This window comes from Sodiomyces alkalinus, assembly GCF_003711515.1.
Source record: "Sodiomyces alkalinus F11 unplaced genomic scaffold SODALscaffold_12, whole genome shotgun sequence".
Lineage (NCBI taxonomy): Eukaryota > Fungi > Ascomycota > Sordariomycetes > Glomerellales > Plectosphaerellaceae > Sodiomyces > Sodiomyces alkalinus.
In genome coordinates, this window is record NW_021167090.1 from 1176960 (window position 1) to 1199605 (window position 22646).

Sequence of the window (22646 nt, forward strand, 5' to 3'; positions counted from 1 at the left end):
GGCCTCCTAAACCCAGTCTCTTCGTCTCGGTTCCCCCGATAGAAGAGAGCTGGAATAACAATCTACATACTATGTGGCTCTTTATACAATCTGAATACCTCTAAAGACAACATCCAAGCACACACCATCCTCTATTCCGCATGTCAAGTCAGGGTGCTGTGGACTCATGGACTTTTACTTAGGCCTGCCCGTCCAACATGTCGCAGGCCCGTTTGATAGCGGATGAGGTTTCCATAATCTGTGTGCTCACCGTTAGCAAAAAAGAAAAAAAAAGAAAAAAAAAGAAAGAAAAAGGATCCAGGAGCATCTCGCCCGGGACTTGGGCTGTGCTACTTACGTTGGCCGCATCAAACAAGTTGAAGTGGTTGCTGTTCACTCTCAGGACGGAAATATTCCGTCCGAGCAGCCCTTCCCAGTCCTTCAAGGACTGTTCCCTTGATTCCGAATCCGCGAGCCAGGGATATGGGACTCCGCAGAGCGCCTGAGTATCCATGGTCTGCTTGCACAGGATGGCAACGCAGGGGACGTCCTCAGTCTCCGGGCGCGGTTCATACTTCTCAAGGAACCGGGCGTGTCGTCTGAACTGCGCCTCGATGCAAGAACGAGCGTGATTTGCAGCCGCAGACTGGACCCGCCCTTGCCCCTGATACGAACCACCGACGACATGGGAGATGACCTCGGCCGGAAGAGCTTGATGCCCGAGCGGGAAAGGCGAGTCTACCAGAATGATACCCGCTGCAGAATTCCCGCGTCTTCTCAGCTGCCTGGAAACCTCAAAGGCGACGACTCCGCCGAACGACCAGCCTTGACAAAACCGAAGCAGGTCAGCATAAGAAAACCCCGGAAGACCCGGAAGCGTCACACTTTCGACTTACCGCAAAGAATGACTTCTCGGGCACTGGCGAGACCAGCACGATCGATGTAGAGTGAAGCCAGATCCTCCAAGCTCTGGACTTTAGGGTTCGTTGCATCAAGATCGAGACTGAAGATGCCATTGACTGACCGTTCCAGGTTATCGATTCGGGAGTACATCGTGGTCAAGCCGCTCCCGTCGTGGAACATGTACAAAGGCGACCTGGCATCCCCATGCGTACCCTTCTGCAGTTCGTGCGGGAATGTTGGTGGAATCAGCCGCTGAAGGATCGAGTCGTCTCTCTGGGCGAGATTGTCGTCATCATCCTCCCCGACTATAGTGACGACGCCTCCCTGTTGCTTTGACTTTTTGGCGTTGCTGGAAGGTGCGACTTTAGCAATACAGAGACTCTCGATATTGCTAATAGTCAAGTCGGATGTGCTGAGAGAAAGCGACTCGAGGTCCAAACCGAAATGATGCCGGAGCTCGTGGATCAACTCGATGGTCAGCAGGGAATCGACTCCCAGAGAAGCAAGACTTGCGTCTCTGTCGTTGTCCGTAATGGGTCGGCCACAGAGGTCGGCGAAAACGCCCTTGATCTTGGAAGAAACGTCAAGACCTACGCCATCCACGGGCTCAGTTTCGACGGGTGTTCCGGGACAGCTTTCGGGTGAGAAGGCGGGAGTGGTCCTCGTAGTCAGGCCCGGTCCTTCCGAGTCGGAAGAGGCATTGTGAATGTCTTGGCCGGTGCCTCGGGCCAGGAACTGGACGAGGTCTTCCACCGTCTCGCACATGTCGAGCTCATTCTCCGGGACGGTCAGGTTGGGGAACCGAGAGGTGATGGTGTGCTTGAGTTCAATGAACAGAAGACTGTCGACACCAAGCGCTGCCAGTGTGGTGCTGGGGGCGAGATCGCCCGAGATGCCACAGATTGCCTGCAGCATTTCGTGGACCGCCTCGGAGACGTGAGTAACTGCGGGTCGAACTGCCTTCTTGGGCGCTGGCGAGAATTCGGACTGCCTTCGACTCGGGGTCTCCACCGTCACCACTGGCTTCATGTTCGCCTTCACTGCCTGACCGCCGCCGCCGGCTGCCCGAGACAAGACCATCTTGAAAGAGTTGAGGCGGACCTTCTTGAATCGCATGCCTTCGGCAAAGGCAATGACACGATTCGTATTATCGAGGACGAAAGCATCCGCCAGTACGCTGTCTTCGAGTTCCAGAAGACTGCAGTAAATTCCCATGTCGCCGCTCAGGGAAGCCGCAGACGCATCGGGCAGCAAGATGCGGTCCAGGCCGACGCAAATGCAGGCAGTGTCCAGGTCGGCGTTTGCGTTGGCGATGAAGCCTGCCGCATGGAGCATCGTATCAACGAACGTCGGGGGGCATGCGAACCGTCCGGGATGAGCCTGAGAGAGCTGGAAGACTCCGTGGCCTTCAAGACCCAGAGAGCTGACCGTCAAAAACTTCAGCGTCCGGAAAGGTGCCGAATAGGTAACCACGCGAGGGAAGATGACGTCGTAGACGGTCCTGGACGTGAAGGTCTCGTGGGTCCCGTAAGCCGCCGGGTGGAAAGCGGTCGATTTCTGCCTCTTCACAAATGCCGTCTTAAGGGTAAGAAGGTCAGCTACCGACTCGAGGGTAGGGTTGGAGACCGATCCCGAGCAATTCATGCGACCGTTTTCTGCCGTAAGAACGGAGAACTTGGACAGCGGCCCCGAGTCGGTTCCATGTTGGATCTTCACCTGCACACGTCCGGGGTTCCCTTCGCTGTAAACCAGTGGATGTTCGAAGGCCATGCTTTCCATGAGATACCAGTTGTCTTGCGACGCAGCGGCTGGCTTCTGCACGGAGAGTCCCTCGAGAGCCAGCTCGATGTACACCGATGCTGGGCAAAGGGGGACGCCCCCGACTGCGTGTGCCTTGATGAGTCCGGAGAATTTCTCGACCTCGACTTCGAACGACCTTGAGCCGTCGTCCGAAATAGACATCTTGGAAGAAGCCAAGAAGTCGAATGCGGTCTGACACTGGTCTGCTTTCTGGTTGTCGATGTCTTGATGCTTCGACTCGGGCTCTCGGTAGGGAACGACGTAGTCATTGCCGGCCAGGGGATAGCTGGGGAAGCCCTTGAGGAACTTGGGTGCCTCTCCCTTGTACAGCTCATTCCACTTGAGGTCAAGACCACCGGTGTAGAGATTCTGGAGCGCAGCTGTCATGGTCATCCAAGCAGCTTCCGTCGTCCGAAGGGATGCCGAAAATGTGTAGTCGATGTCCTTAAAGGCAGACTTCAACATCGGGGCGGCTACATAGACAATGGAGGGTCAGCCAACCAAAACTTATTTCATCCACGTGAAAACACGGCACCAGCACGGGATTGTCAGTTCCGGCACTTACTGGACGGAGACGGCCCGAGTTCGAGGACCTGCAAAGTCGTCTCAGAATTGGCGGACCTGATTGCGGCAAGGAGATCCACGAATTGGACTGGCTGTCGAGTTTGTTTGACGAAGTAGTCTTGAGCAAGCAGCGTGCCTTTGTTTAGAACCTTCCCAAACACGCTTGAACCGAGTTGAGCTGTCAGGGGGTGAATCGTCATTTTCGAGCTGACTTCTTCAAGTCCGGGCAAAATGGGGTCCATTGCCGATGAGTGGAATCCATATGTGACATCCAGGAGCTTGCACTTGACGTTCTTTGCCTTGCATTCGGCAGCAACCTCTTGGAGTCGCGAAACTGGGCCGGCAAGAACGCAGTCTTCGGGGCTGTTGTGGCACGCAAGGCTCAACTCTTTCTCCTGCTCTAGGATCTTCGATGCGTCAGTCACCGACATACGGCATGCCAGCATGCCAGAGGCCTTTGCTTCGCAATGAGTGCGCATCAGCTGTGCCCTCTTCGCGACAAAGAGGAGTGCGTCCTCAAGGCTCAGCGCATTCGCTGTCACGAGAGCTGCGTATTCGCCAATGCTAAAAGAAGAGAAGAGACACCAAATGTTAGCTACTGCAACGTAAAAGTGGCTCGTCAACAAAAAAAAAGGGGGGGGGGGCCTACCTGTGGCCAAGCACGAGGTCAGGGGTTGCTCCCAAGCTTGCCCAAAGTCGAGACAGGGAATACTCAAGGACAAAGACTGCACACTGTGTGACGATGTCAATATCCTTGTCCAACTCGGTTCCGGCATCACTTCCCGTGGAGGCCAAGAAGGTAGAGACAACAGGCAGCCCATGGCGGGCAAGGATCGCGTCGCAACTCTCGACCGCAGCTTGAAATACTGGAGAAGTGCGGAGGAGCTCAGCGCCCATGCCAGCATGTGCTGCTCCCTGGCCTGAGAAGATCATAACGGTCTTGCTAGGCTTCGTCTTAGATCGACTCGTGCCCGTGAAGTCCACTCCGTGCAGCTGCTTCAGCAAGTCCTCGGTGCTGGCACCACGGGCTGTCCACCGGAACTCCTTGTAGTGTCTCCTCCTTGCGCATGCAGTGTAGCAGAGGTCCTCCATCTTCACGTCGGGATTTTCACGGATGAAAGAAGCGTAGTTTGACTTGAGACGCTCCAGTGCTGCTGCGCTTTTCGCCGAAATGGTAAGCAGATGCTGACTGCGTGGGTGCGATGATGTTGCGGCGTCCGACTGTCGTCGGACAGGGGGTTCCTCCAGAATCAAGGCGGCGTTCGAGCCGGCGGCGCCAAAGTTGTTCAACAGAGCACGCCGAGGACGGATGCTGGAGCCTCCCCACTTCTGCGCACGATCGGAGACGACCATGTTATACTCATTCATCACGGAAGAAAGCCTTGGATTGAGGCTTTTGAAGGATCCCATCGGAGGGATAGTCCCGTGCTCCATCATGAGAAGGAGCTTGGACAGACCCGCGACACCCGACGCTGCCTCAGCGTGTCCGATATTCCCCTTGACTGAGCAGAGGTGAAGTGGCGTGCTCTCGGGCCGACCCTTGAAAACGGACGAAAGACTGGACACTTCGGCAAAGTCGCCTGCCTGCGTTCCAGTGCCGTGGGCTTCGACGACATCGATGCTGTGAGGACTAAGTCCGCTGTTATTGAGCACTTTGGTGAACAGCGAAGCTTGAGTTGTGTGGTCAGGGTGCGTGATAGACTTGGCGTTGCCGCACTGGTTGACGCCGATGCCGCGGATGACGCCGTAGATGTGGTCCCCTTCCTTCCTTGCGTCGGAGAGCTTCTTCAGGACAACGAGGCCACAACCCTCCGCACGGCAGTATCCATCCGCAGACTTGTCGAAAGGTTTGCATTGCCCGGTTGGGCTGAGGAAATGGGCGCGGGAGAGCCCCAAGTACATCTAAGCATTGTGTTAGTAAACCCGTGACCCATCCTCTCGTTATTGAAGTAACCACTAAGACAACGTACATCAGGGCTTGAAATGACGTTCACGCCGCCGGCAAGAGCCGCCGTACAGTCTCCTGACTGGAGAGCGTTGCAGGCATGGTAAAGTGAGACCATAGAAGAGGAGCAAGCAGTATCGATGACCATGGAAGGTCCTTCGAATCCAAGTGCGTAGGAGATTCGACCGCTCAGGAATGCTCGGAGTGTGCCTGTATGGAGTAAGTATAAAGCGTCAGACTCTTTAGAAAGTTGAATCAGTCAGAAGTTTCAACTCACCAGGGCTGTAGTATACGTCAATCTCATCTCTGAGGTTGTCAACGTAATCCCCCGTTGCAACACCGACGTAGACACCGAAGGTATCCCTGTTGAAAGTCGCCGTGGCACCTGGAGAATAACCAGCATCGTCCAGGGCTTCGACAGCTGCGTGCAAGAGCAGGCGCTGCTGGGGGTCCATCGACTTGGCCTCGCGAGGAGAAATATTGAAGTACTCTGCATCGAATCGGAAAGGGTCATCGAGGAAGTTTCCGTGCTTCGAGCCCATCTTCCTTGGCTTTGGAGAACGTCCGGCCCCAGTGTCATAGTAGGTTGAGAGGTTGAAACGAGAGTCCGGAATCTGGGGGGGCAGGGGGGGGGGGGGGGGGGGGGGGGGGGGGGGGGGGGGGGGGGGGGGGGGGGGGGGGGGAAGGGACAGAGGATGTCAGAACAGGTTTCCTTTTGTTGATCTCTTTTCGACGAATTCGAAAACTCACCTCTGTTACGGTTGTCCGGCCCTCTCGGATCGTTTCCCAGAACTGGTCGACCCCCTTTCCAGCGGGAAAGTTCACGGATAACCCCACAATGGCAATTGCATCGTCGTCAGCGTCTTTGGAGATGTCGGCAAGTTGTCTGAAGACCCTGAGCCCAGGATGACCGGCGTTCATCTTTGACACCTGCATAAGCGACCTTGAAGAAGGCCCTAGTCCAATGAGCCGCATATCCGCCTCCGGATCGTTGGTGAGTTTCTCGGAGCATGACTCAATGATGCCATTCAGCGTCTGCTTCCAGTCGACTGAATGGGTAAAGATCGTCTGACAGGCCAGCTCAAGGAGGGAGGAGTTGTCGTCAGTGGGCTCGAAATGACGGCTCGTGGCCACCGATCGCACGGGTGCATGGAGCGACGTCCAGTCAGGGAATTTGATGTCATGTCGCTGAACATCACTCAGTACTTCTTTGACAAGCACAGACATTGCGTCGCCGCCATGGTAAAATCCATGGACATGTGCCCAGCGGCAAGTTGGTGCATCTGAGGACGCCTGGAGGACAGACTTGAAAGCAACCAGGCTCTCGCCAAGTCCAGTAATCGACAGAGTATCTTCGTCGAAAACGGCCGATACCCTTAGTTTGTCATCAGGCAGCTGAAATACGAATTATTAGCAAAGGGTATTTGGAGGAGAGAGATTGAAAGAAAGAGAATTTGCGTTGTGAACATACTTCTTGTGTCGACTTGTACGATGTTAACTGCTCGTCAACTTTGGCACGGGAGGTGTTGAAAACGCCCAGAACGCTGGATTGCTCTCTCCATTGTGAACCCAGAGCGGAAAGGCACCATAGAGAGTTGCGCAGGCCAATCCAAAAAGCAACCCGAAAGATTTCTACCGCAGTCTTGATGAATTCGGCCGACAAGTAAGAAGAGAAAGCCGAGGCCAAAATGGCGGGGAGCACACCGGTGCAAACGCCAGACGATTCCACGGTGATTCCAGTTCCGCCATGCTTATGATAATATACCATAAGATCCAGCACCTGGCGGATAAAAAGTGTCGTAGTTTCAAAGACCGGATGTGACTGTAAGGATGGTGGCGGGAACAATATGGCTTTCGGCTCCGATAATTGGTCAAGGGTGTCTGCGTCGAAAACGAGCCGCTCCTCCGGACTAAGACTCCGAAATTCGTCTGCAAATGCATCCCGGCATTGGCTAAGAAACTGTTGAAATTTTGTTTGTGAAACACCGAGTTCCGTCAGAAGTTTCTCAACTCCCTCCCGGTCGGAGAAGTGACTGTCGGAACCTTGGCCGGCGAAAACGAGAACATCTCTAGAAATCATGATTTGGTACTAGTCTCAAAGAGGTAAAATGTTGAATTTGTGGCTTGTCCTCTAAATTGACTTGAGTTGAGTCTAATGAGTCTAAGAACACATATGGATTGCAGTCGGGGAATATTGAATAATCGTGCGAGACTCGACGAGGTTATGTCCGAAAGCTTCACACCTCTGGACTCCATATCAGCAGTCTAAATCCGATACAATGACATCCACTGATTGGAATGTTCAGCTTTGTTAGAACGGTTAGGCTACCCTGTAGGGCTGGGGTGTAGAGTACGCCTTGTTCGCGGCCTGCAGGTGCAGTGTCCACGGTTCTACTTGATACTCCGGTCCAGTGACCCTGCGTATCTGGCGACCCGTACAGAAATGTTACATAGTCTTTCCAACTTCCAAGTTTAAGCTTATCAAACGACTCCGGTCCTAGCGGCAATCATTCCTCGTAACAGGTTTGTGGGTGGAAAAGGGGGGGGAAAAAGCGCCGAGTTTCGAGGCCATGAGGCACTCTCCGTGTCCTGAGTCCTACCCCACGGACCTTACGTGCTGGGGACCAAAGCATTTCGGCAATTGATACTCTAAGCTGAAGTGACAGAATCACTCTGTCATTCTCCTTATCGTGGGAAAGGATATGGGAAGTTCACAAAGCATTCAACTTACGTTGCCAAGTTAAAACTCGCAAGTCGATGTCATGAGACAGGTCACGATATCAAATTGAGTCTCTCCAAGCTCGAGTACCCACACCGGAAATTGGACTTCAACATGGGCGAACAAATTCTCGATCCCTTTGTGCGACCCGAGTTTGACCCTATTCCACCTTTGCAAGGAAGCCTGCGCCCATCAACCTCGATTCATGATCCCATCACGACCCTCCCTGACCTGATACGTTTCAACGCAAGACATAACAAGGATGGAATCTTTTGCAAGCAGGCAGAAATCAGCACCGGTTTGGGCGACCAAACAGAGCAAGCCGCTGGTCGCTTTGGGATCCGTCGCATCTCCTATTACGAACTCCATGCAGCCGTGAAAGCATGTGGGAATGGGATCTGTGAATCGCTTCAAATCCAACAACAAGCTACGGTAAACGATAGGCCAGTGGCCTTGTATATGGAGAGCGATGTCGGTCTCTTCATCCATTTGGCCGCTCTGCTTGACTTGAAGATTCCTGTAAGTTTACTTGCGTAGTTGCCTTTACCTTCAAGCTCACCCTTCCAAGTTCCGACCATGTCTTACAATCTCTGATCCCGAGAATCAACCCAGGTTCTCCTGATATCGGCTCGACTTAGTCCTCCCAGTGTTCGCCATCTCCTGGAGAAAACCAATGCGTCCGCCGTCCTAGTTTCGAAGCGAACAAAGCCGATGTTGGGAGGTGCTGCTGACGATATCGCCGCCGTCATTGAGTCGCGTCGTTGGAATAGCCTCCTGGATGACGCAGCCCGGAAAGACATTCAAAGCGATATTCCCGAACACCCATTGTCAGAGGATGAATCAAGCAGGATCGGCGCACTCATCCTCCATTCATCTGGCACGACCGGAATGCCGAAGCCCATCCACCTCACACAGCGATATGTCCTTGGTTATGCCGCCTGTCACGAGCTGACTCCCCAAGAAACGGGCTGGACCAACCTCTCCACGCTTCCGTTATACCACGGCTTTGGTTTGTTGGCCCCATGCCTGAGCCTGTCGGTCGGCATGACCTGCTGCTTCCCCCCGGCGTCCATTATTCCCGCGGGGCGCTCGACTGTTGAACTCCTCCGTGCTTTCGGTGCCGAGACTCTGATGTCTGTGCCCAGCATTATCGACGACATACTTTCTCTGGAAGAGTCCGAGAAGAACGATGCCCTAGAAATATTGAAAACGCTCAAGTTGATTGCCATCGGCGGAGGCGCACTAAGAACTGATGCCGGTGAATATCTTGCAGAGAAGAAAGTGAACCTGGTCAACCATTACGGCGTGACGGAGATAGGAGCCATCGCACCCATCTTTCGTCCGGGGCCTGATTACGACTGGCACTACCTTCGTCTGCGCAAAGATCTCAACCTTCATCTGGAACCCATCCCCGACTCGACCGACAGATTCAAACTCGTCGGACACCCCATTGGTTGGAAGGAGCATTTCGAAATCCAGGACGAGATGGAACGCAGACCTGGCGCCAGTCGTGACGAAGTTCGAATCATTGGCCGGACAGACGACGTGATCGTTCTAAAGTCCGGCGAGAAAGTCATGCCGCGACTCCTCGAATCGGCTCTCATGACAGACCCAGCCATAAAGACTGCTGTATGCATTGGGAGCGGTTTCTTTGAACTCCTGGTGCTTGTGGAACCATCTTCCCAGGCATCGGAGACAACCATTGAGAAATTCAGGGAGCATGCCTGGGATCTGATCAAAGCCATCAATCCATCTCTTGACCAACATGGACGCATTTCCTCGATCGAAGCAATCATTGTCAGACCGCCTGGAAAGGATATTCCGAGATCTGACAAGGGATCTGTCATGAGGAGGGAAGTGATGGAACGATTCAAGCAGGAAATTGAGGCAGCCTACTCCGAGCTGGAGGGCGGCATGGATGAGAATGGCGCCACTATCGACACCTCCAACTTAACAGCTAGCGTCCAAAGAATGGTAGAAGAGGTCGCGGGTGGCCTCTTCTCCGAGGTTGTCCATTCTCTTTTACCCGAAGACGACTTCTTTGAGCGAGGAATGGACTCGCTACAATCTGTTCGTCTCGCCAGGGCGATCAACAACGCCCTGAAAAAGGCGATTCCGAACTCGACAACACGCAGGAGTCTTACAGCAGAGTTCGTATACGCGAATCCTTCGATCCAGAGTCTCGCCGCGGCACTCGACCGGTTGTTGAAGCAAGGCGGAGTGGACACAGATAATGGAGAATCCCAGACCAGAGCGGCGAATATGCAACGATTCCTTGTCGACTGTATCGACGAACTTCGAAAGCCAACCCAGACGAAGCGAGAGGGAAGCGACGTGGTGCTTGTGACGGGTGCAACTGGAAATTTGGGTGCGCATGTTGTTGGGCAGCTTGTGCGTGATCCTCGAATCAAGAAGGTCATTTGTTTGTTGCGTGAGAGCAAAGGAAAAGAGCCAAAGGATGCTCGACTCTCGAAAACGCTTGCATCTGCTGGTGTGACCGTTAGTTCGACAGATTTCTCGAGGATCCAAGTCGAGGAGTGCGACCCGGGTCAGTGGTTCCGTTCTGATCCCGAAGGCGACGAGTGCTTCAACAATATCGCCGACGAGATTACTCATATCCTGCACCTTGCCTGGCCCATGGACTTCCATCGGACTCTGAAAAGCTTTCGGCCTCAGTTGCATGCAGTACAGGGTCTAGTTCGCATCGCCCGCGCTGCGCATCACGCCAGGCCGGGAACCAGGGTGAGGTTGTTTTTCGCGTCGTCAATCGCAGTGGTCCGACATTTTTCAGACGTGGGTGGCCTAGCAAGCCGCGGTGCTAAGGTTCCCGAGGTGGGGATGGACGATCCCGACGTAACGACTCCTATGGGCTACGCCGAGGCGAAGTGGGTATGCGAGCACATGCTAGTGCAAGTCGGCCGGGACTTCGGCGCCGAAGTGGAGCCCGTCATTGTCCGAATTGGGCAATTGAGCGGGCCCGAGTGGGTCAACGGCGTGTGGAAGACCCAGGAGCATCTTCCGGCTCTTGTCCGGGCGAGTCAGTTGGTCGGTGCGCTGCCTGCGCTTCAAGGGGTGCGTTTCCCACAATTCTCGCTATTTCTACATTCATACCTGTCGTTTCTTATTCCCACTCGAAAAAAAGAAGAAGAACAATAAGAAGAAGTCGCTAACTAGAATGTATCGCGCCCAGTCAATATCATGGCTGCCCGTTGACCGTGCAGCCAAGTCGGTCGGGGAGATGCTTCTCCATTCCGGTACCGTGGAACGGTTTTTGCATCTTGAGAATCCCGTTCGACAACCAATGGCAGACGTCTGTACCATTATGGCAAATGAACTTGGTCTCGCTGCACAGCACATGCCCTTTGATGAATGGTTACAGCGGGCGGACGAGGTTGGCGCTACTCGCTCGCTTGAGAGCTTCTTTAAAAACCATTTTAGAACACTGGCGAGCGGCGCTGTGGTTCTAGACACATCGAAGGCTCGCACTATATCTGCCACTTTGCGCGGGAGCGGCGGCCTGCCGAGGGATTTGGTTGTGGAGTATATCAAGAGATGGCGACAGCAGGGCTTCCTCCAGTGAAAGCCAAGAGAGTTTAGGGAACTGAATAGACTCATTTTTCCTCTTTTCAAGTTTCTTTCCTTGTTTCGTTTCCCACCTTATCTCCCCCACTTTCGATGTGCCCTTGCGTGTAATTGATTGGAATTGAGACATGACACGACATTCAGCTGACGACATTTGCACATCCCTGGGCAACACAAGCACGGTACAAGAAAGTCTTGGAGTATGATCAATTTCCTTTGTTTTCGACTCCCTATCTAACTAAGATTGGACATCGTCATGATCGGTAGTCGTGGTCAGATCCTTCCAGGCCTCCAGATGCTTGGTGTTGTTTTCAATGTGCCCCTTGACAATCCTGTACGCGTCATTTCCGAGCACAAATCTCGGCGGAAGCTCCCGACCCTCCACCCGTCCAGTACCGGTGAGTGCCTCGACGATCAGCTTGGCACCCTTGGCTGGATCTCCCGGTTGGTTATGGTTCACGGCCTGGAAAGCTCCCAGAGTCGGGTTCACACCGTCGCTAAGCTCCTCGATGGTGTTGGCAGCATGGACCTTATGACCCTGGTCCAGGAAATTGGTGCGGAAGTAGCCAGGTTCAATGCAAGTGACCTGGATACCCAGGTGTGCGACTTCGGCCCGAAGGGACTCAGAGAGCATCGAAGCGCAGGCCTTAGTGGCGCAGTAGAGACCTGCAGCGGCACTGCCGTACCAGCCTCCAATGCTACCAAGATTGGCCACAACACCGCTCCTCTGCTTACGCAGCACAGGAAGCACGGCGCGAATAACGTTCAGCTGGCCGAAGACGTTCGTGCTGAAAACCGATTGGACCTCGTCCCGGCCGCATTCCTCAACGCCTCCAGCCAAGATGTACCCCGCGTTGTTGACTAGGATGTCGATGCGTTCCGTTCTCTGGAGGATTCTCGCCACAATATGGGCAAGGTTTTCGTCGCTGTCGGTGACATCGAGTTGCTCAGTTATAGCCCCTTTAGCAGCGAGATCAGCCAGTTTGGAGGGATTCCTGGCGGTTGCGACGACTACATCCCCACGGGCTAAGGCTGCGAGGGCAATTTCCTGACCGAAGCCCGACGAACAGCCTGTAATAAGCCAGACCTTTTGGCCAGCGGCAGAGACAGAACCCATTATTGGTGATTGGGTTTGAGCTTTGGGTAATATTCGAGGATATTCGAGGAAAGGGGTTGACTGTTGGATATGCAGGGATGCTGAGCTTAACTAATGTTACACCCTGGAAGAATAAAACCGGACACAACTGTTGTCGAGCAGGACTAGATGTTTATATAGACAAACGTTTCTTCTGATTTTTATTCCCGCTACGCATGATCAGAGGACGGCCTGTGGTACTTACCACCGACGAAGAACACCCGAAGATCTGAGACGATAATAAAGCATCTCCATTTCACTCTTGGGGGTAGGTTGAGTTCATTGATCTCCCAGCCGCTGGTACTTGTGTCTGTTGTGCCTCCTGCCCAGACTGGTCAAAGTCGGCGCTGAGGATGCATGCAGAGTGCGGGGTCGTTGAGGTGTTCAGAGGACCGGAGTAGCGCTGCGGGCGTCCGGGAAGCAACCCCACCCCCGTTTTCGACCCCTGTTTTCAACCCCCCTTTTTACTGCCAAAGTAGTAGTCGCCTAACGCCGAACGCCGAGAGCCACAGCCTATAACATATCCCCTGGCAATATCCCCGAAGGCGAAAACAAAGGCCGATATGCTTTGTAATTAATTATTTTTCTAAAAGTTCTATGTAGGCCAACGTTGTTGTAGATATTCTGTCAGCTGTGCCGAGTTACCAAGGGAATCCTTATAGAAGTTCGTTTAATATGCGAATCATATTATGCTGTAACAAGACGTTGGAAGACCAAGCTAGGGTTGTATTTTTCTTGGATCTCGTGCAGCCGTCTCACATTTTCTTTGCCGTAGGATGCATCATGCAATAGCTGCTTGCCTGCCGTCAGAATAAGGCAGCATGCTGTTGTGCCGTCTTTGTCAGTAACTCTGGCCAAGACTGAGCGGGCGTATCTATTATGGGAATGGGACATGGAAACAATCTAGTTTCACATACATGTGGGGGAAGAGAACATCCCGACTCTTAGCCTCCACCTGAAGAGTACGAATGAAGACGTCCCATGCTGGGAATACCTCGTCAATGTCACTCTCGTTGTCGAACTGCAAGAACTGCAACCCGAGGTAGAATACTAGTCGTCAAGTTTGTTAGTGATAGTGTACTCATACTGCAACTGGATGCTTTGACGAATTACGTACCTGTCAGGTTTTCGCCTGGTCTCGCCCGGTCAAGACCAACAGGATTGTTCTTTCCAGCTTTCTCGATGGCGCTTGGGGGAATGGGCATAACAGTATGCAGGCCAAAAAGTCCCTCGATGTGCGAGAAGCTGGAATAGAATTGGGAAAACCTGTCAAGAAGGAAACTCAAGTAATCCACACAGTAAATGTATAATGGGTTTGTCTAAAAGCAAAGTCAGTCACTGGGCCACTATGGTTCTGGACGGACCAGTGGACTGTAGCATAACTAGCAGCCACACGGGCACTTACATAAACCGGATATCCATTGGCGCAAGTATACGAATATCCCGAGTTCGTGCTAAAGCCTCGTGGACCGCCAACCATGGCCGCCTTAATAGACTGCCTCTCCTCTTCCGTCACTACTTCATATCGCGGGCCGCTAAGCAACCGTTTGGTAGACTTGACCTTGAGACCGTCAGGAAACCCCGCCACAAGTTCTGTAGCCAAGTCATGGTATGTCCTGTACTTAATCGTTGAGTCCGAATGCTCCACGTCAAGCCACGGCTGCAGAGCTCGCGGCAAGGCAACTGCCTCTTGGTTATACACGATCGGAGAGAAGCCGTATGTAGTGTTCAAAGTACCGTCGTAGATATAGGCGGGCAAAATATGAATATCGGGGGTCTCGACGGAAGTCTTAACTTGGTACTGGTCCTTCAGAGTATCCAGTGTGTGCGGCGGAAATGTCACCCGGCCGCCGCATAAACCCTTCTAAGGAAATATCTCTTAGGTGATATGGGTCACGAGGCCAAAATTATTTGAACCCCCCTTTAGCGCCCAGTACAGATCGGGATTGATAGACGGGTTAGCCTCCACGATGGTGCCGTTACAGAGTACTACCCGATAGCCGGCCACGTTATCAACGTCTAAACCGCGCTCGTTGGCAAAGTATGAGAAGCCGCCTGTAAGGGCTAGGCCGGTTCCGACGCTGGCGAAGCGACCGGCCACAACCATGTAGCCTTACGGTTCAATGGCTTTATAGACCTGACCTATTATGTTACCAGACCCATACTAATAGTAACCGTCTCATTGTCGCTGTCGAGTGTAATATCATTGACGTTCCTCATGCTTATGAGAATGCCGTCGTCGATATTAGCCGCTCCCCGAATGGCACTGTGACTACCGCCGCGGATGGCGAAGGGGCAATTATGTTTATACAATATGGAAACGGCCTCTGACACTTCTTCCGTGGAACTGGGGAGAAAGACACAAGTAGGATCAAGCCATTCCGTAGCAGCTTTTTAGCAAAAGAGCAGAGAGGTGTCAGCGACTTAGCGTTTAGAATCACACAAGGACTCCAAAGTTTCACAGACCAAGGTTTAAACTTTGAACTTTAAGATTGGATTGTGAGAAGGAAACGAGGACATGGCCAAATGTCGTGGCCGCTTCTAAGACGTGGCTTACACCAAAAGGCAGTACGCTCCTGATAGTAGCGTGAACAAGAGGAACCATCCCGTTGAAACGTGCTATTCGGGAATACGTTGGCAAGTTCGGTGCACTTAAATGCAGAGGTGCAGAGGTATATTAGAGATACATTCAGTCATTCAACTTAGTTAGCTCAACTAATGTCTTAGCTATAGAGTGAAGCATTCCAAATCTGCGGAGTGTACCACTGTCACACAGGTCCAAGACCTGTCACCCGTACTTTGTCTTGGACGGAAGGGAAAGGGAGCATATACACACGTGGCCACGGCAGCGTGCTGATAGGGGAGAGCCTAACCACTGCACACCAGCGCAAGGAGACAGATGCTGCCAAGGCGAATCATGATATGTCGAATATGGATCGCCTTGTTGTAATTGGATAGAGGTGGGGTTTGAAGAGGGGTTGAATCTTGATAATTGATTGATAACATTGAAACCTCCGGGGAGCCGACGCCGAATGGTCGATTTGATGCTGCACTATCATGTCAATGTCGCGGGACCCAGGAATATTGGTCTCTCCTTTTACTTTCGAACGCGCTGCAGGTCCCATTGGATATGGATTCCCTCGTAGGATTCGGTCGTGGCCTGAACCGTAAGCTCGGCACCCCACCCTGCTCTGTTCTCCTACCTCGGTACCGTACTCCGGTCCCGAACGCCGCCCGGTCCTGCTGCAGGGGTTGCCACATACCTCATAAGGTCATCAACCGAGCGCCAATTTAGAGCTACTATCGTCGCATCGGCACAGCTCAAGCCACGCAGCAAGTTAACCCCCCCCCTCTCTGAACGGTTCAGTGCACGTGTTCTCCTGTCAAAATGCATCTTCGAGCTCTCCTTCCCAGTTTGGCAGTTCAACTGCTGGCTTGGCCACAAGTCTCCCAGGCGAGAGCCGTAGAAGACAGCCAATATCGTACGTGCAAACCCGCTGTGGCTCGCTTTTCCAGTCGTATTCTAATGTCATTCCAACTTTAGAGAGAGTCGGGAGAGCCGTGAACGGAACCTCGCCATGCAACCAAACCGCGTTGCCGGTTTGCGAGGAGTTCACTGTCCCGATTCACGTTGACAAGACGGCTCCTGGCGAGTTCTCCCTCGAGAACTACAACATCAAGTCCCTGTTTGCTTTTGCCGGGAGACAGGTGCTTGTGGAAGCCGACTATGATATGTCGGTTCGTCTCTGCGAGCCTGCTGCCGGCATTGAGCGCAAAGACACCCTCCAACTTCTACTGCACGGTGCAACTTTTAGTAAAATCATGTGGGATTTCCCCTACAAGCCGGAGACTTACAGCTGGACGCGGTTCATGACCAATGCTGGTTACACGACTCTGGCCGTTGATTTCATTGGTTCGTCTCGCCAGGTCCTCGACGCCCACCCACCCACCACTCCCGTCTCCTTCTTACTCCCTGATCTATGTCCGACTTGTAAACTCCGTCATATGCGCATCACTGACACTTGTTCTTACAGGGGTTGGCAACAGTTCCAAGCCTGATGGTCTTTTCGAGGTGCACACTGAAACATTCGTTCAGACTATCCATAACTTCATCCAGACCATTCGCGCCGAGGGCTTTATGGGACGGACTTACGACAAAATTGCTATGGCGGGTTTCTCTGTCGGCTCTATCGTCGCTAATAGCATTGCGGACAGGTACCCTGACGACGCGGATATAATCGTGCTCCTTGGTGTTACGTGGGACCTTCTCTGGGTTTACCCTGCCTTCCTCTCCGGAATGCAGACGGACGCCGGTGTTATTGACCCTGAAAGATGGGGCTACCTCCCGGATTTCTACCAAACTCACCCTAGTATCGAGGCCCGAGAAGTGGCCTGTTTCTGGGGCGAGTTCGACGAAGGAGCCTTGGAGATGGATTTCGAGACTCGCGACATGGATACTCTTGGCATGGCTATCTCCTTCACTTACCACTTGGTTACCGCTAAGGAGTTCTCGGGTCCTGTGTTCCTTGGCATCGGCCAGCAGGACACCACGTTCTGCCGGAAGACCTGCGGCAGCCAGCCATACGCCGTGTATGACCGTTTCCCCCAGGCCAACGATCACGTTGTCAAGGTCTACGAGAACACCGGCCATGCACTCATGTACCATCATGCTGCTCCCAACCTGTACCGCGATGTTCAGGATTTCTTGGACTCTCACATCTAAGTCTTGATGGAAACATAGCTGTCCAAGTTGTCTGTTTTCGAGACTATCCTCTTTCACTTCTCAAACTCGAGATATGTAACTATCAAGTCCATGGAAAGTAATCTGTCACGGGATGGAAGTCATACAAATCTCATCAAGCAAAGACTAGCATATTGTTAATAGCCTCACACTTTAGTACCAGACCTTATCCCTGAACCGAGAATGAACCTTCAGCGCCTGTTCGGTTGTATGAAGTAAACCTCACTGGAAAGCAAAAGTCTCACATGGAATATGAGCGTGAGATGCTGAGGAATAAACGCTATTCAGCCTGGGGGTTGAGGCTTTACGTTGTAAACAGAAGCAGGGGGTGAAGTAGTATAGTAAGTGAGAGGTGTGTGTTACTTTGTCCCACCAACACCATGCGCAGTGATATGACTATCATGTAACTAGGACGTCTAACGCCGTGCCGTGAGCATATCAAGACCACACATACCAGGGTCACATTAGTTACAGTGCAGTCTACTTTATAAGGTACATCTTGTTCTGCCGTTGTATTTCAAGCACTCAGTGGCTACTAGATGGCATCTATCTACTTCAGGAAGGCGTCAAAGTATTGCGCGACTCGATCCGTATCAGCCGGGAATGCTGTGATAGAGACCCACAAGTCAGGCCTGACGACGGCAAGCCCACCGGTAGAATGATTAACCCCCCACGTAGTGTGGGCATCCTCATCAGGCGCCCTGTCATCGTACACGACCGTGGCCCCCTTCGGCAGAGCCGCTTTGATGGCCGACTGGCCCCAATCAGAGCTGCTCTCCCACTCGAAGGGGAGCCTCTTAACGACAAGCACGACATTGAACCGCTCTTCCCCACCCAGCCTCATATAGAAGCCCTTCGGCTCCGCCAGGTTGGCCAAGAAAGCATTTACCTGCCGGCGTACCTCGGTGCCGGCTAACGTGGAGGCGAATAACACGAGCTGGAAGCGCGGAGCGCCCGCAAACTTGTCATAGAGGTAACCCGTTTCCTTGTCAGAGAAACAGACCCGAGGGTTAGGGGCTCGAACTCCGTTCTTCACTGCAATGGCCGGGGGCTTCCCGCTTGCGGCTTCCACCGGAGGGGCGATGACAGATTCATCATATCGGCAGTCGACTCCTAGGAGAAACTGGCCGTGGGCCTTGAAGAAGCTGGCGAGGAACTCAAGATCCTTCTTAGGAGCGGTCTCATCATCTCCGTTGACACCGTGCGCTCCGTTGGGGTTAGGCTGGTCGTACTCCCTCTTCAGGGAGACCGTGTCAGTATGTTCATTCGCACCATTGGAAGCGGCAACAGCGGCAGCTCTCTTTCTGTCGTCCGCTTCGAGAGATGAAATGTTTCTGAAGTCGGGAAGGGGCAGAGTAGATCCGCAAATGAAGCGCAAATAGGTCCCAGAAACCTCGATAATCCGCACAGCATGCTTGCGCCGTTCGGTCTCATAGGTGGGCAAGAGGGCAGCAATGTCAGCACGATCTTTGGCGGCAAGGCCTATCTTCCATGCGAGATTTGCAGCATCCAGAATAGAAGCGTTTAGCCCGAAAGCTCCCATGACGCTATGGACGTGTCTGAATCGTGGCTTGAGTTAGAAAGACCTCGCCATTAAGGGGGGGAATGTTGGGTGGGGGGGGGTGGTTGGGGGGGGGGGGGTGGTTGGGTTGACGAACGCAGCATCTCCCACAAGGTGAACTCGCATATCGGGAGAAGAGTACGACCGGGCCACTCTCTCCGAAACTACCGATTACGTTTGCGTTAGATCGGAACTTTCATATTTCACAAAAGGTTTGTGTGTAGAAAACCGAGGGGGACGTACTCTTCCAGATGGCAAACCAGCTCAGGGGTGCCCCGAACTTGAGCTTGTAGGGAGCAAAGATGCGATTGGCCTGCTCGAGGACCTCCTCTGGTGTGATGGAGTGGACGTCCACATTGCCTCCAGATTCTGCAAAAGTCGGGTCACTCGCCTGCCTCGAAGTAGCAATGTGACCGGTCTGGGAAACGTCCAGCTGAGTGTACAGGCTGGAAGATTTGTCAATTCAATCTCCTTTCATCTCAATCGTTTCCGAGGACTGTCCTAAGGGGAGTGTGGACCGTACCGAATGTATCCGTCTTCACGGGGAATAATAACGCAACCGCCGTGCTTCGAGCTGATAACCGATCTGGTCGAAGAGGCCCGTTTTTAGTACAGAAACTTCTTAATGCAAGTAACGTCTCAGAGGCAGGGAGTCGCGCGGAGTCTCGTCTTCGGATCCTCGTATAATAACTTACCCAAAGACCCAGGCATGGGGGTAGTCGGTCTCGAAGATGCAGTCCATAATACCCCAGTAAATATCGGTGCTGACTCCATCAAAGGGGACTTTGAGCGATTTTCGAATGCTGCTGGCCGCTCCATCGCTGCCAACGAGGAACTTGGCTCTGATGACCTCTTCTTCGCCCGTACGATTGTTCCGAACCGTAGCGCACACGGGATGCGTCGCGTCTCCGCTCGTCTCGTCGACTTTGAAATCGCTAACGATGCTGCTCCGTTCGACCAAGACCTTCTGGCGAGCCAAGTCCCGAATATAGATGCGCTCAATCTGGCCCTGGGTGATGATGTGCAAGCCGCGGTACCGCGAGTCAGACTGATGAGAACGATTGAAAAGAAGTTTTTTCCCATCCTTATAAAGGGCCGTTCTCTCAATCAAGGGCCCTTCCTCATGGATTTCGCTGGCTAGTCCCCATAGGGCGACGGTTTCCAGGAATCTGGGTTGGACTCCATCTGCGCGTCCCGCCGTGAGTGGCCCGTCGGCCTTGTCTGGTGTTTCCGAAAAGTGTTAGCTTCCGAATTTCCGGGACACCGCGCTATGAAGTTTGAACAAGCCGGACACTGGATCTTCTCCGGTCGCGCGAGATTGACTATCCTAGCACAGGAGAGCGAAAGTGATTTACCAATGATTCGAAACGACACGCCCTGTCTCGCGAGACTGACGGCGACTTCAAGGCCACTTGGGCCGGCTATACATAATACTTCTGTGTCAGTGTTTTGTTCTGAACTTGTTAATGAGATGATCGCCGTCCATGATTTTCCTCACCTCCACAGATGAGCACGTCGACGGCCTTCTCGGGAGCCCACCAAGAGGGGACGCCGTGGGGACTGTTCGTCCCGTCATACAAGGTAGGCCAGTTGCGGACGACGTTGATGCCGAGCGAATTATGGCTCGGGGATGAGACCAACTCAACATCGGGCGGCGTAACGTAATCATCGGCGTCAGTCATCTCCTGCCCCTGTGGCCACACCCAAGGCGTGGCATCCGAGCTCGGTTGGCGGAAGCCGTTCTCCCACGTGTACCCAGGTAACTTGGTGGCCATTATGGGGTGAGTTGCTAAAAGCGGATAAGATCAGCACAACAGGGGTCATGGCTTGTCGGTAACTCTCGAGTGGAACGAAGAATAGGGGGGGTGGGTGGGGATTAGTGATGGCAGTGCAGTGGGCAGCGGGCAGTGGGCAGCGCACTGACGGGTGGACACTGGACAACTGGACAGTGCACAGCGGATTTGGTTAAGAACTCTAGTAACGAGTTGGACACAAACAGATCTTCTTCTTTCTCTACACGTTCTTGCAATTCGACGGGTGCATCATTGCCACCCATAATGCACAGTTCATGTAGTGTCTCTTATTGGCAGTGGGACTTGGTCTACGCTGTTTCCCAGTGCTGGCATTTCCCTGGCCCGAAGTTCTGGCCCCAGGTTCTGGTGTCTGGTCCTGGACGGTCCAAGAGGCCCGCACGGAACTTATACTCGGGTCCCGCGGCCCCTGGACTGGGGTTCAACGGCGATAACACCGTTCGCGATAGGACTTAAGTCTGCATACGTCAATGGGCCGTGCCTATTTCATGCTCAGCGGGTTTCCACTGACGTTGTTTTCCCTCCCCCCCCCCCCCCTGGCAAGATACGGCTCGGCGCACTGGCATCATACCAACGAATTGACAACGCCCCCCTTCTTCGCTTTTGCATACTAGTCACTCCGCTCGCATACACACACATACAGGCACACATCTCTTCACGCAATTGGTTAGCCCTATCTATTACCAAATCGACATTATTCTCACAATGGAACGATCGTCCGACCTTGACTGTTCTGAGCTCCTGCAGCTCGGTGAGCTGATCCAGTCTGCCATTGCACGGCTGGTGGCCGCACGCCAAGAAAAGCCGACCCCTCCCCTTGGCAACGGCACCGCAGGATCGACGGCCACGGATCTTCCCGAATGGCGGGTGTTCGAAGCCCAGCGAACCCTGCTCGCGGCAGTGGGATCTCTTACGGAACTCGTTAGCGAGCCGGCCAATCGTGTGCTCGAGGTATCGTCTCAATACTTTGAGGCTCGTGCCTTGCACATCGCTGCCGATGCTCGAATTCCCGACATCCTTGCTCGATCTGGCAGCGAGGGTGTTTCCGTCAAGATTCTCGCTTCTGAGATCGGAATCGAGCCACGGAAGCTCTGTAAGCCATTACCACTCCCTTTCTCCACGATTGTGGCACTGTAGCCTATGGGGCCTATGAAGCACTTAGGAGAACGCCACTGGCATTGGGGCTCGGTTAAGCACCCGAGCAAATTAAACTCTAGGTACGCTAACAAATCGGCCTGTGTCATTCCGCCTTGCCTTCCAGCTCGGGTTATGCGCTGCTTGTGTTCAATCCATATCTTCCAAGAGATCGGGCCAGACGTCTTTGCCAACAATACCATCTCGGCCTCGCTCGTCGGCAACGAGCCCCTCCGCGCGTACATTCTGTTATTGTGAGTAATACCTCAACCCCCCTGACGCTCCTCACTACGCAGTCACTAGTCATTCTATGTCTCAACTTCTATTGGAGGGCAAGGGGGAAAATGATTGAAGATCGAAACTGACACGTCGACAGCGGACTTGATCTGTACACGAGCTCCGATTATCTCCCTAAGGCCCTTTACGACTCTACTAAGGGCCCTTCGTACGCTGTCCATGAGACAGCTTGGCAGGACGCCATAGGAACTGCCAAGCCACGCTGGGACTGGCTGGAAGAGAAGACCAACGTTGCCGCGCTGCAGGAGGGTCGCAACGGCGGCGACGGGTCCAAGTGCGCCTACCCGGGTGTGTTTGGAAGCGAACTGAAACGGGCAGTCGGCGAACCTGTCGGAGATAAAGATCAAGGTGTGGCTCGTCCAGAGCATGGGATCTTCAGTTTGGCCATGGTCGGTGGAGGAAGAGTGTTCGGTCGCGCCCATCTCTATGGTGAGAAAGAGGTTCCTTCTCCACCCCCGTTCCAACCTCACCCTCC

At 53.4% G+C, this 22646-nt stretch overlaps 8 protein-coding genes across 8 annotated transcripts in view; 4 read left to right on the forward strand and 4 right to left on the reverse strand.

The window, feature by feature from the left end:
- On the reverse strand, positions 1-6980 carry SODALDRAFT_301916 (phenolpthiocerol synthesis polyketide synthase ppsA). The gene is made up of 10 exons (XM_028608912.1): positions 6663-6980; positions 5942-6586; positions 5469-5805; positions 5337-5401; positions 4437-5148; positions 3896-4229; positions 3248-3810; positions 876-3155; positions 338-804; positions 1-238 (listed from the first exon to the last, which is right to left on the reverse strand). The coding sequence occupies exons 1-10, from the start codon at positions 6957-6959 to the stop codon at positions 179-181; spliced, it is 5760 nt and encodes a 1919-aa protein (XP_028463040.1). The 5' UTR covers positions 6960-6980; the 3' UTR covers positions 1-178.
- A 953-nt stretch (positions 6981-7933) lies between these two features.
- On the forward strand, positions 7934-8534 carry SODALDRAFT_80192 (hypothetical protein). The gene has a single exon (XM_028615708.1). It carries the CDS (start codon positions 8025-8027, stop codon positions 8445-8447), a length of 423 nt encoding a protein of 140 aa, XP_028463041.1. The 5' UTR covers positions 7934-8024; the 3' UTR covers positions 8448-8534.
- An 87-nt stretch (positions 8535-8621) lies between these two features.
- SODALDRAFT_317890 (acetyl-CoA synthetase-like protein) lies at positions 8622-11490 on the forward strand (the record flags this gene model as incomplete). Its single annotated transcript, XM_028609363.1, has 2 exons — positions 8622-10982; positions 11101-11490. 2 exons carry the CDS (start codon positions 8622-8624, stop codon positions 11488-11490), a joined length of 2751 nt encoding a protein of 916 aa, XP_028463042.1.
- Positions 11491-11637: 147 nt separating this feature from the next.
- Positions 11638-12771, reverse strand: SODALDRAFT_329424 (3-oxoacyl-reductase). Its single transcript, XM_028610931.1, has one exon. The coding sequence runs from the start codon at positions 12607-12609 to the stop codon at positions 11731-11733; it is 879 nt and encodes a 292-aa protein (XP_028463043.1). The 5' UTR covers positions 12610-12771; the 3' UTR covers positions 11638-11730.
- Positions 12772-13314: 543 nt separating this feature from the next.
- SODALDRAFT_337791 (FAD-binding domain-containing protein) lies at positions 13315-15546 on the reverse strand (the record flags this gene model as incomplete). The annotated part of the gene is made up of 8 exons (XM_028612725.1): positions 13315-13427; positions 13528-13677; positions 13745-13908; positions 14184-14491; positions 14525-14708; positions 14745-14791; positions 14839-15017; positions 15501-15546. 8 exons carry the CDS (start codon positions 15544-15546, stop codon positions 13315-13317), a joined length of 1191 nt encoding a protein of 396 aa, XP_028463044.1.
- Positions 15547-15970: 424 nt separating this feature from the next.
- SODALDRAFT_317896 (alpha/beta-hydrolase) lies at positions 15971-17595 on the forward strand. The gene is made up of 3 exons (XM_028609364.1): positions 15971-16109; positions 16172-16540; positions 16662-17595. Exons 1-3 carry the CDS (start codon positions 16016-16018, stop codon positions 17348-17350), a joined length of 1152 nt encoding a protein of 383 aa, XP_028463045.1. The 5' UTR covers positions 15971-16015; the 3' UTR covers positions 17351-17595.
- Positions 17596-17860: 265 nt separating this feature from the next.
- Positions 17861-21060, reverse strand: SODALDRAFT_317898 (FAD/NAD(P)-binding domain-containing protein). Its single transcript, XM_028609365.1, has 8 exons — positions 20854-21060; positions 20428-20718; positions 20285-20350; positions 19625-20150; positions 19453-19515; positions 19173-19375; positions 19027-19093; positions 17861-18927 (listed from the first exon to the last, which is right to left on the reverse strand). The coding sequence occupies exons 2-8, from the start codon at positions 20702-20704 to the stop codon at positions 17919-17921; spliced, it is 2211 nt and encodes a 736-aa protein (XP_028463046.1). The 5' UTR covers positions 20705-20718; positions 20854-21060; the 3' UTR covers positions 17861-17918.
- Positions 21061-21280: 220 nt separating this feature from the next.
- Positions 21281-22646, forward strand: part of SODALDRAFT_329427 (S-adenosyl-L-methionine-dependent methyltransferase) — a 2942-nt gene continuing 1576 nt past the window's right edge. Inside the window, exons 1-3 of the mRNA XM_028610932.1 lie at positions 21281-21833; positions 22002-22128; positions 22251-22600. Of these exons, the coding sequence (XP_028463047.1) occupies positions 21446-21833; positions 22002-22128; positions 22251-22600 (865 nt within the window). The 5' untranslated portion in view covers positions 21281-21445. The remainder of the gene's footprint in view (positions 21834-22001; positions 22129-22250; positions 22601-22646) is intronic.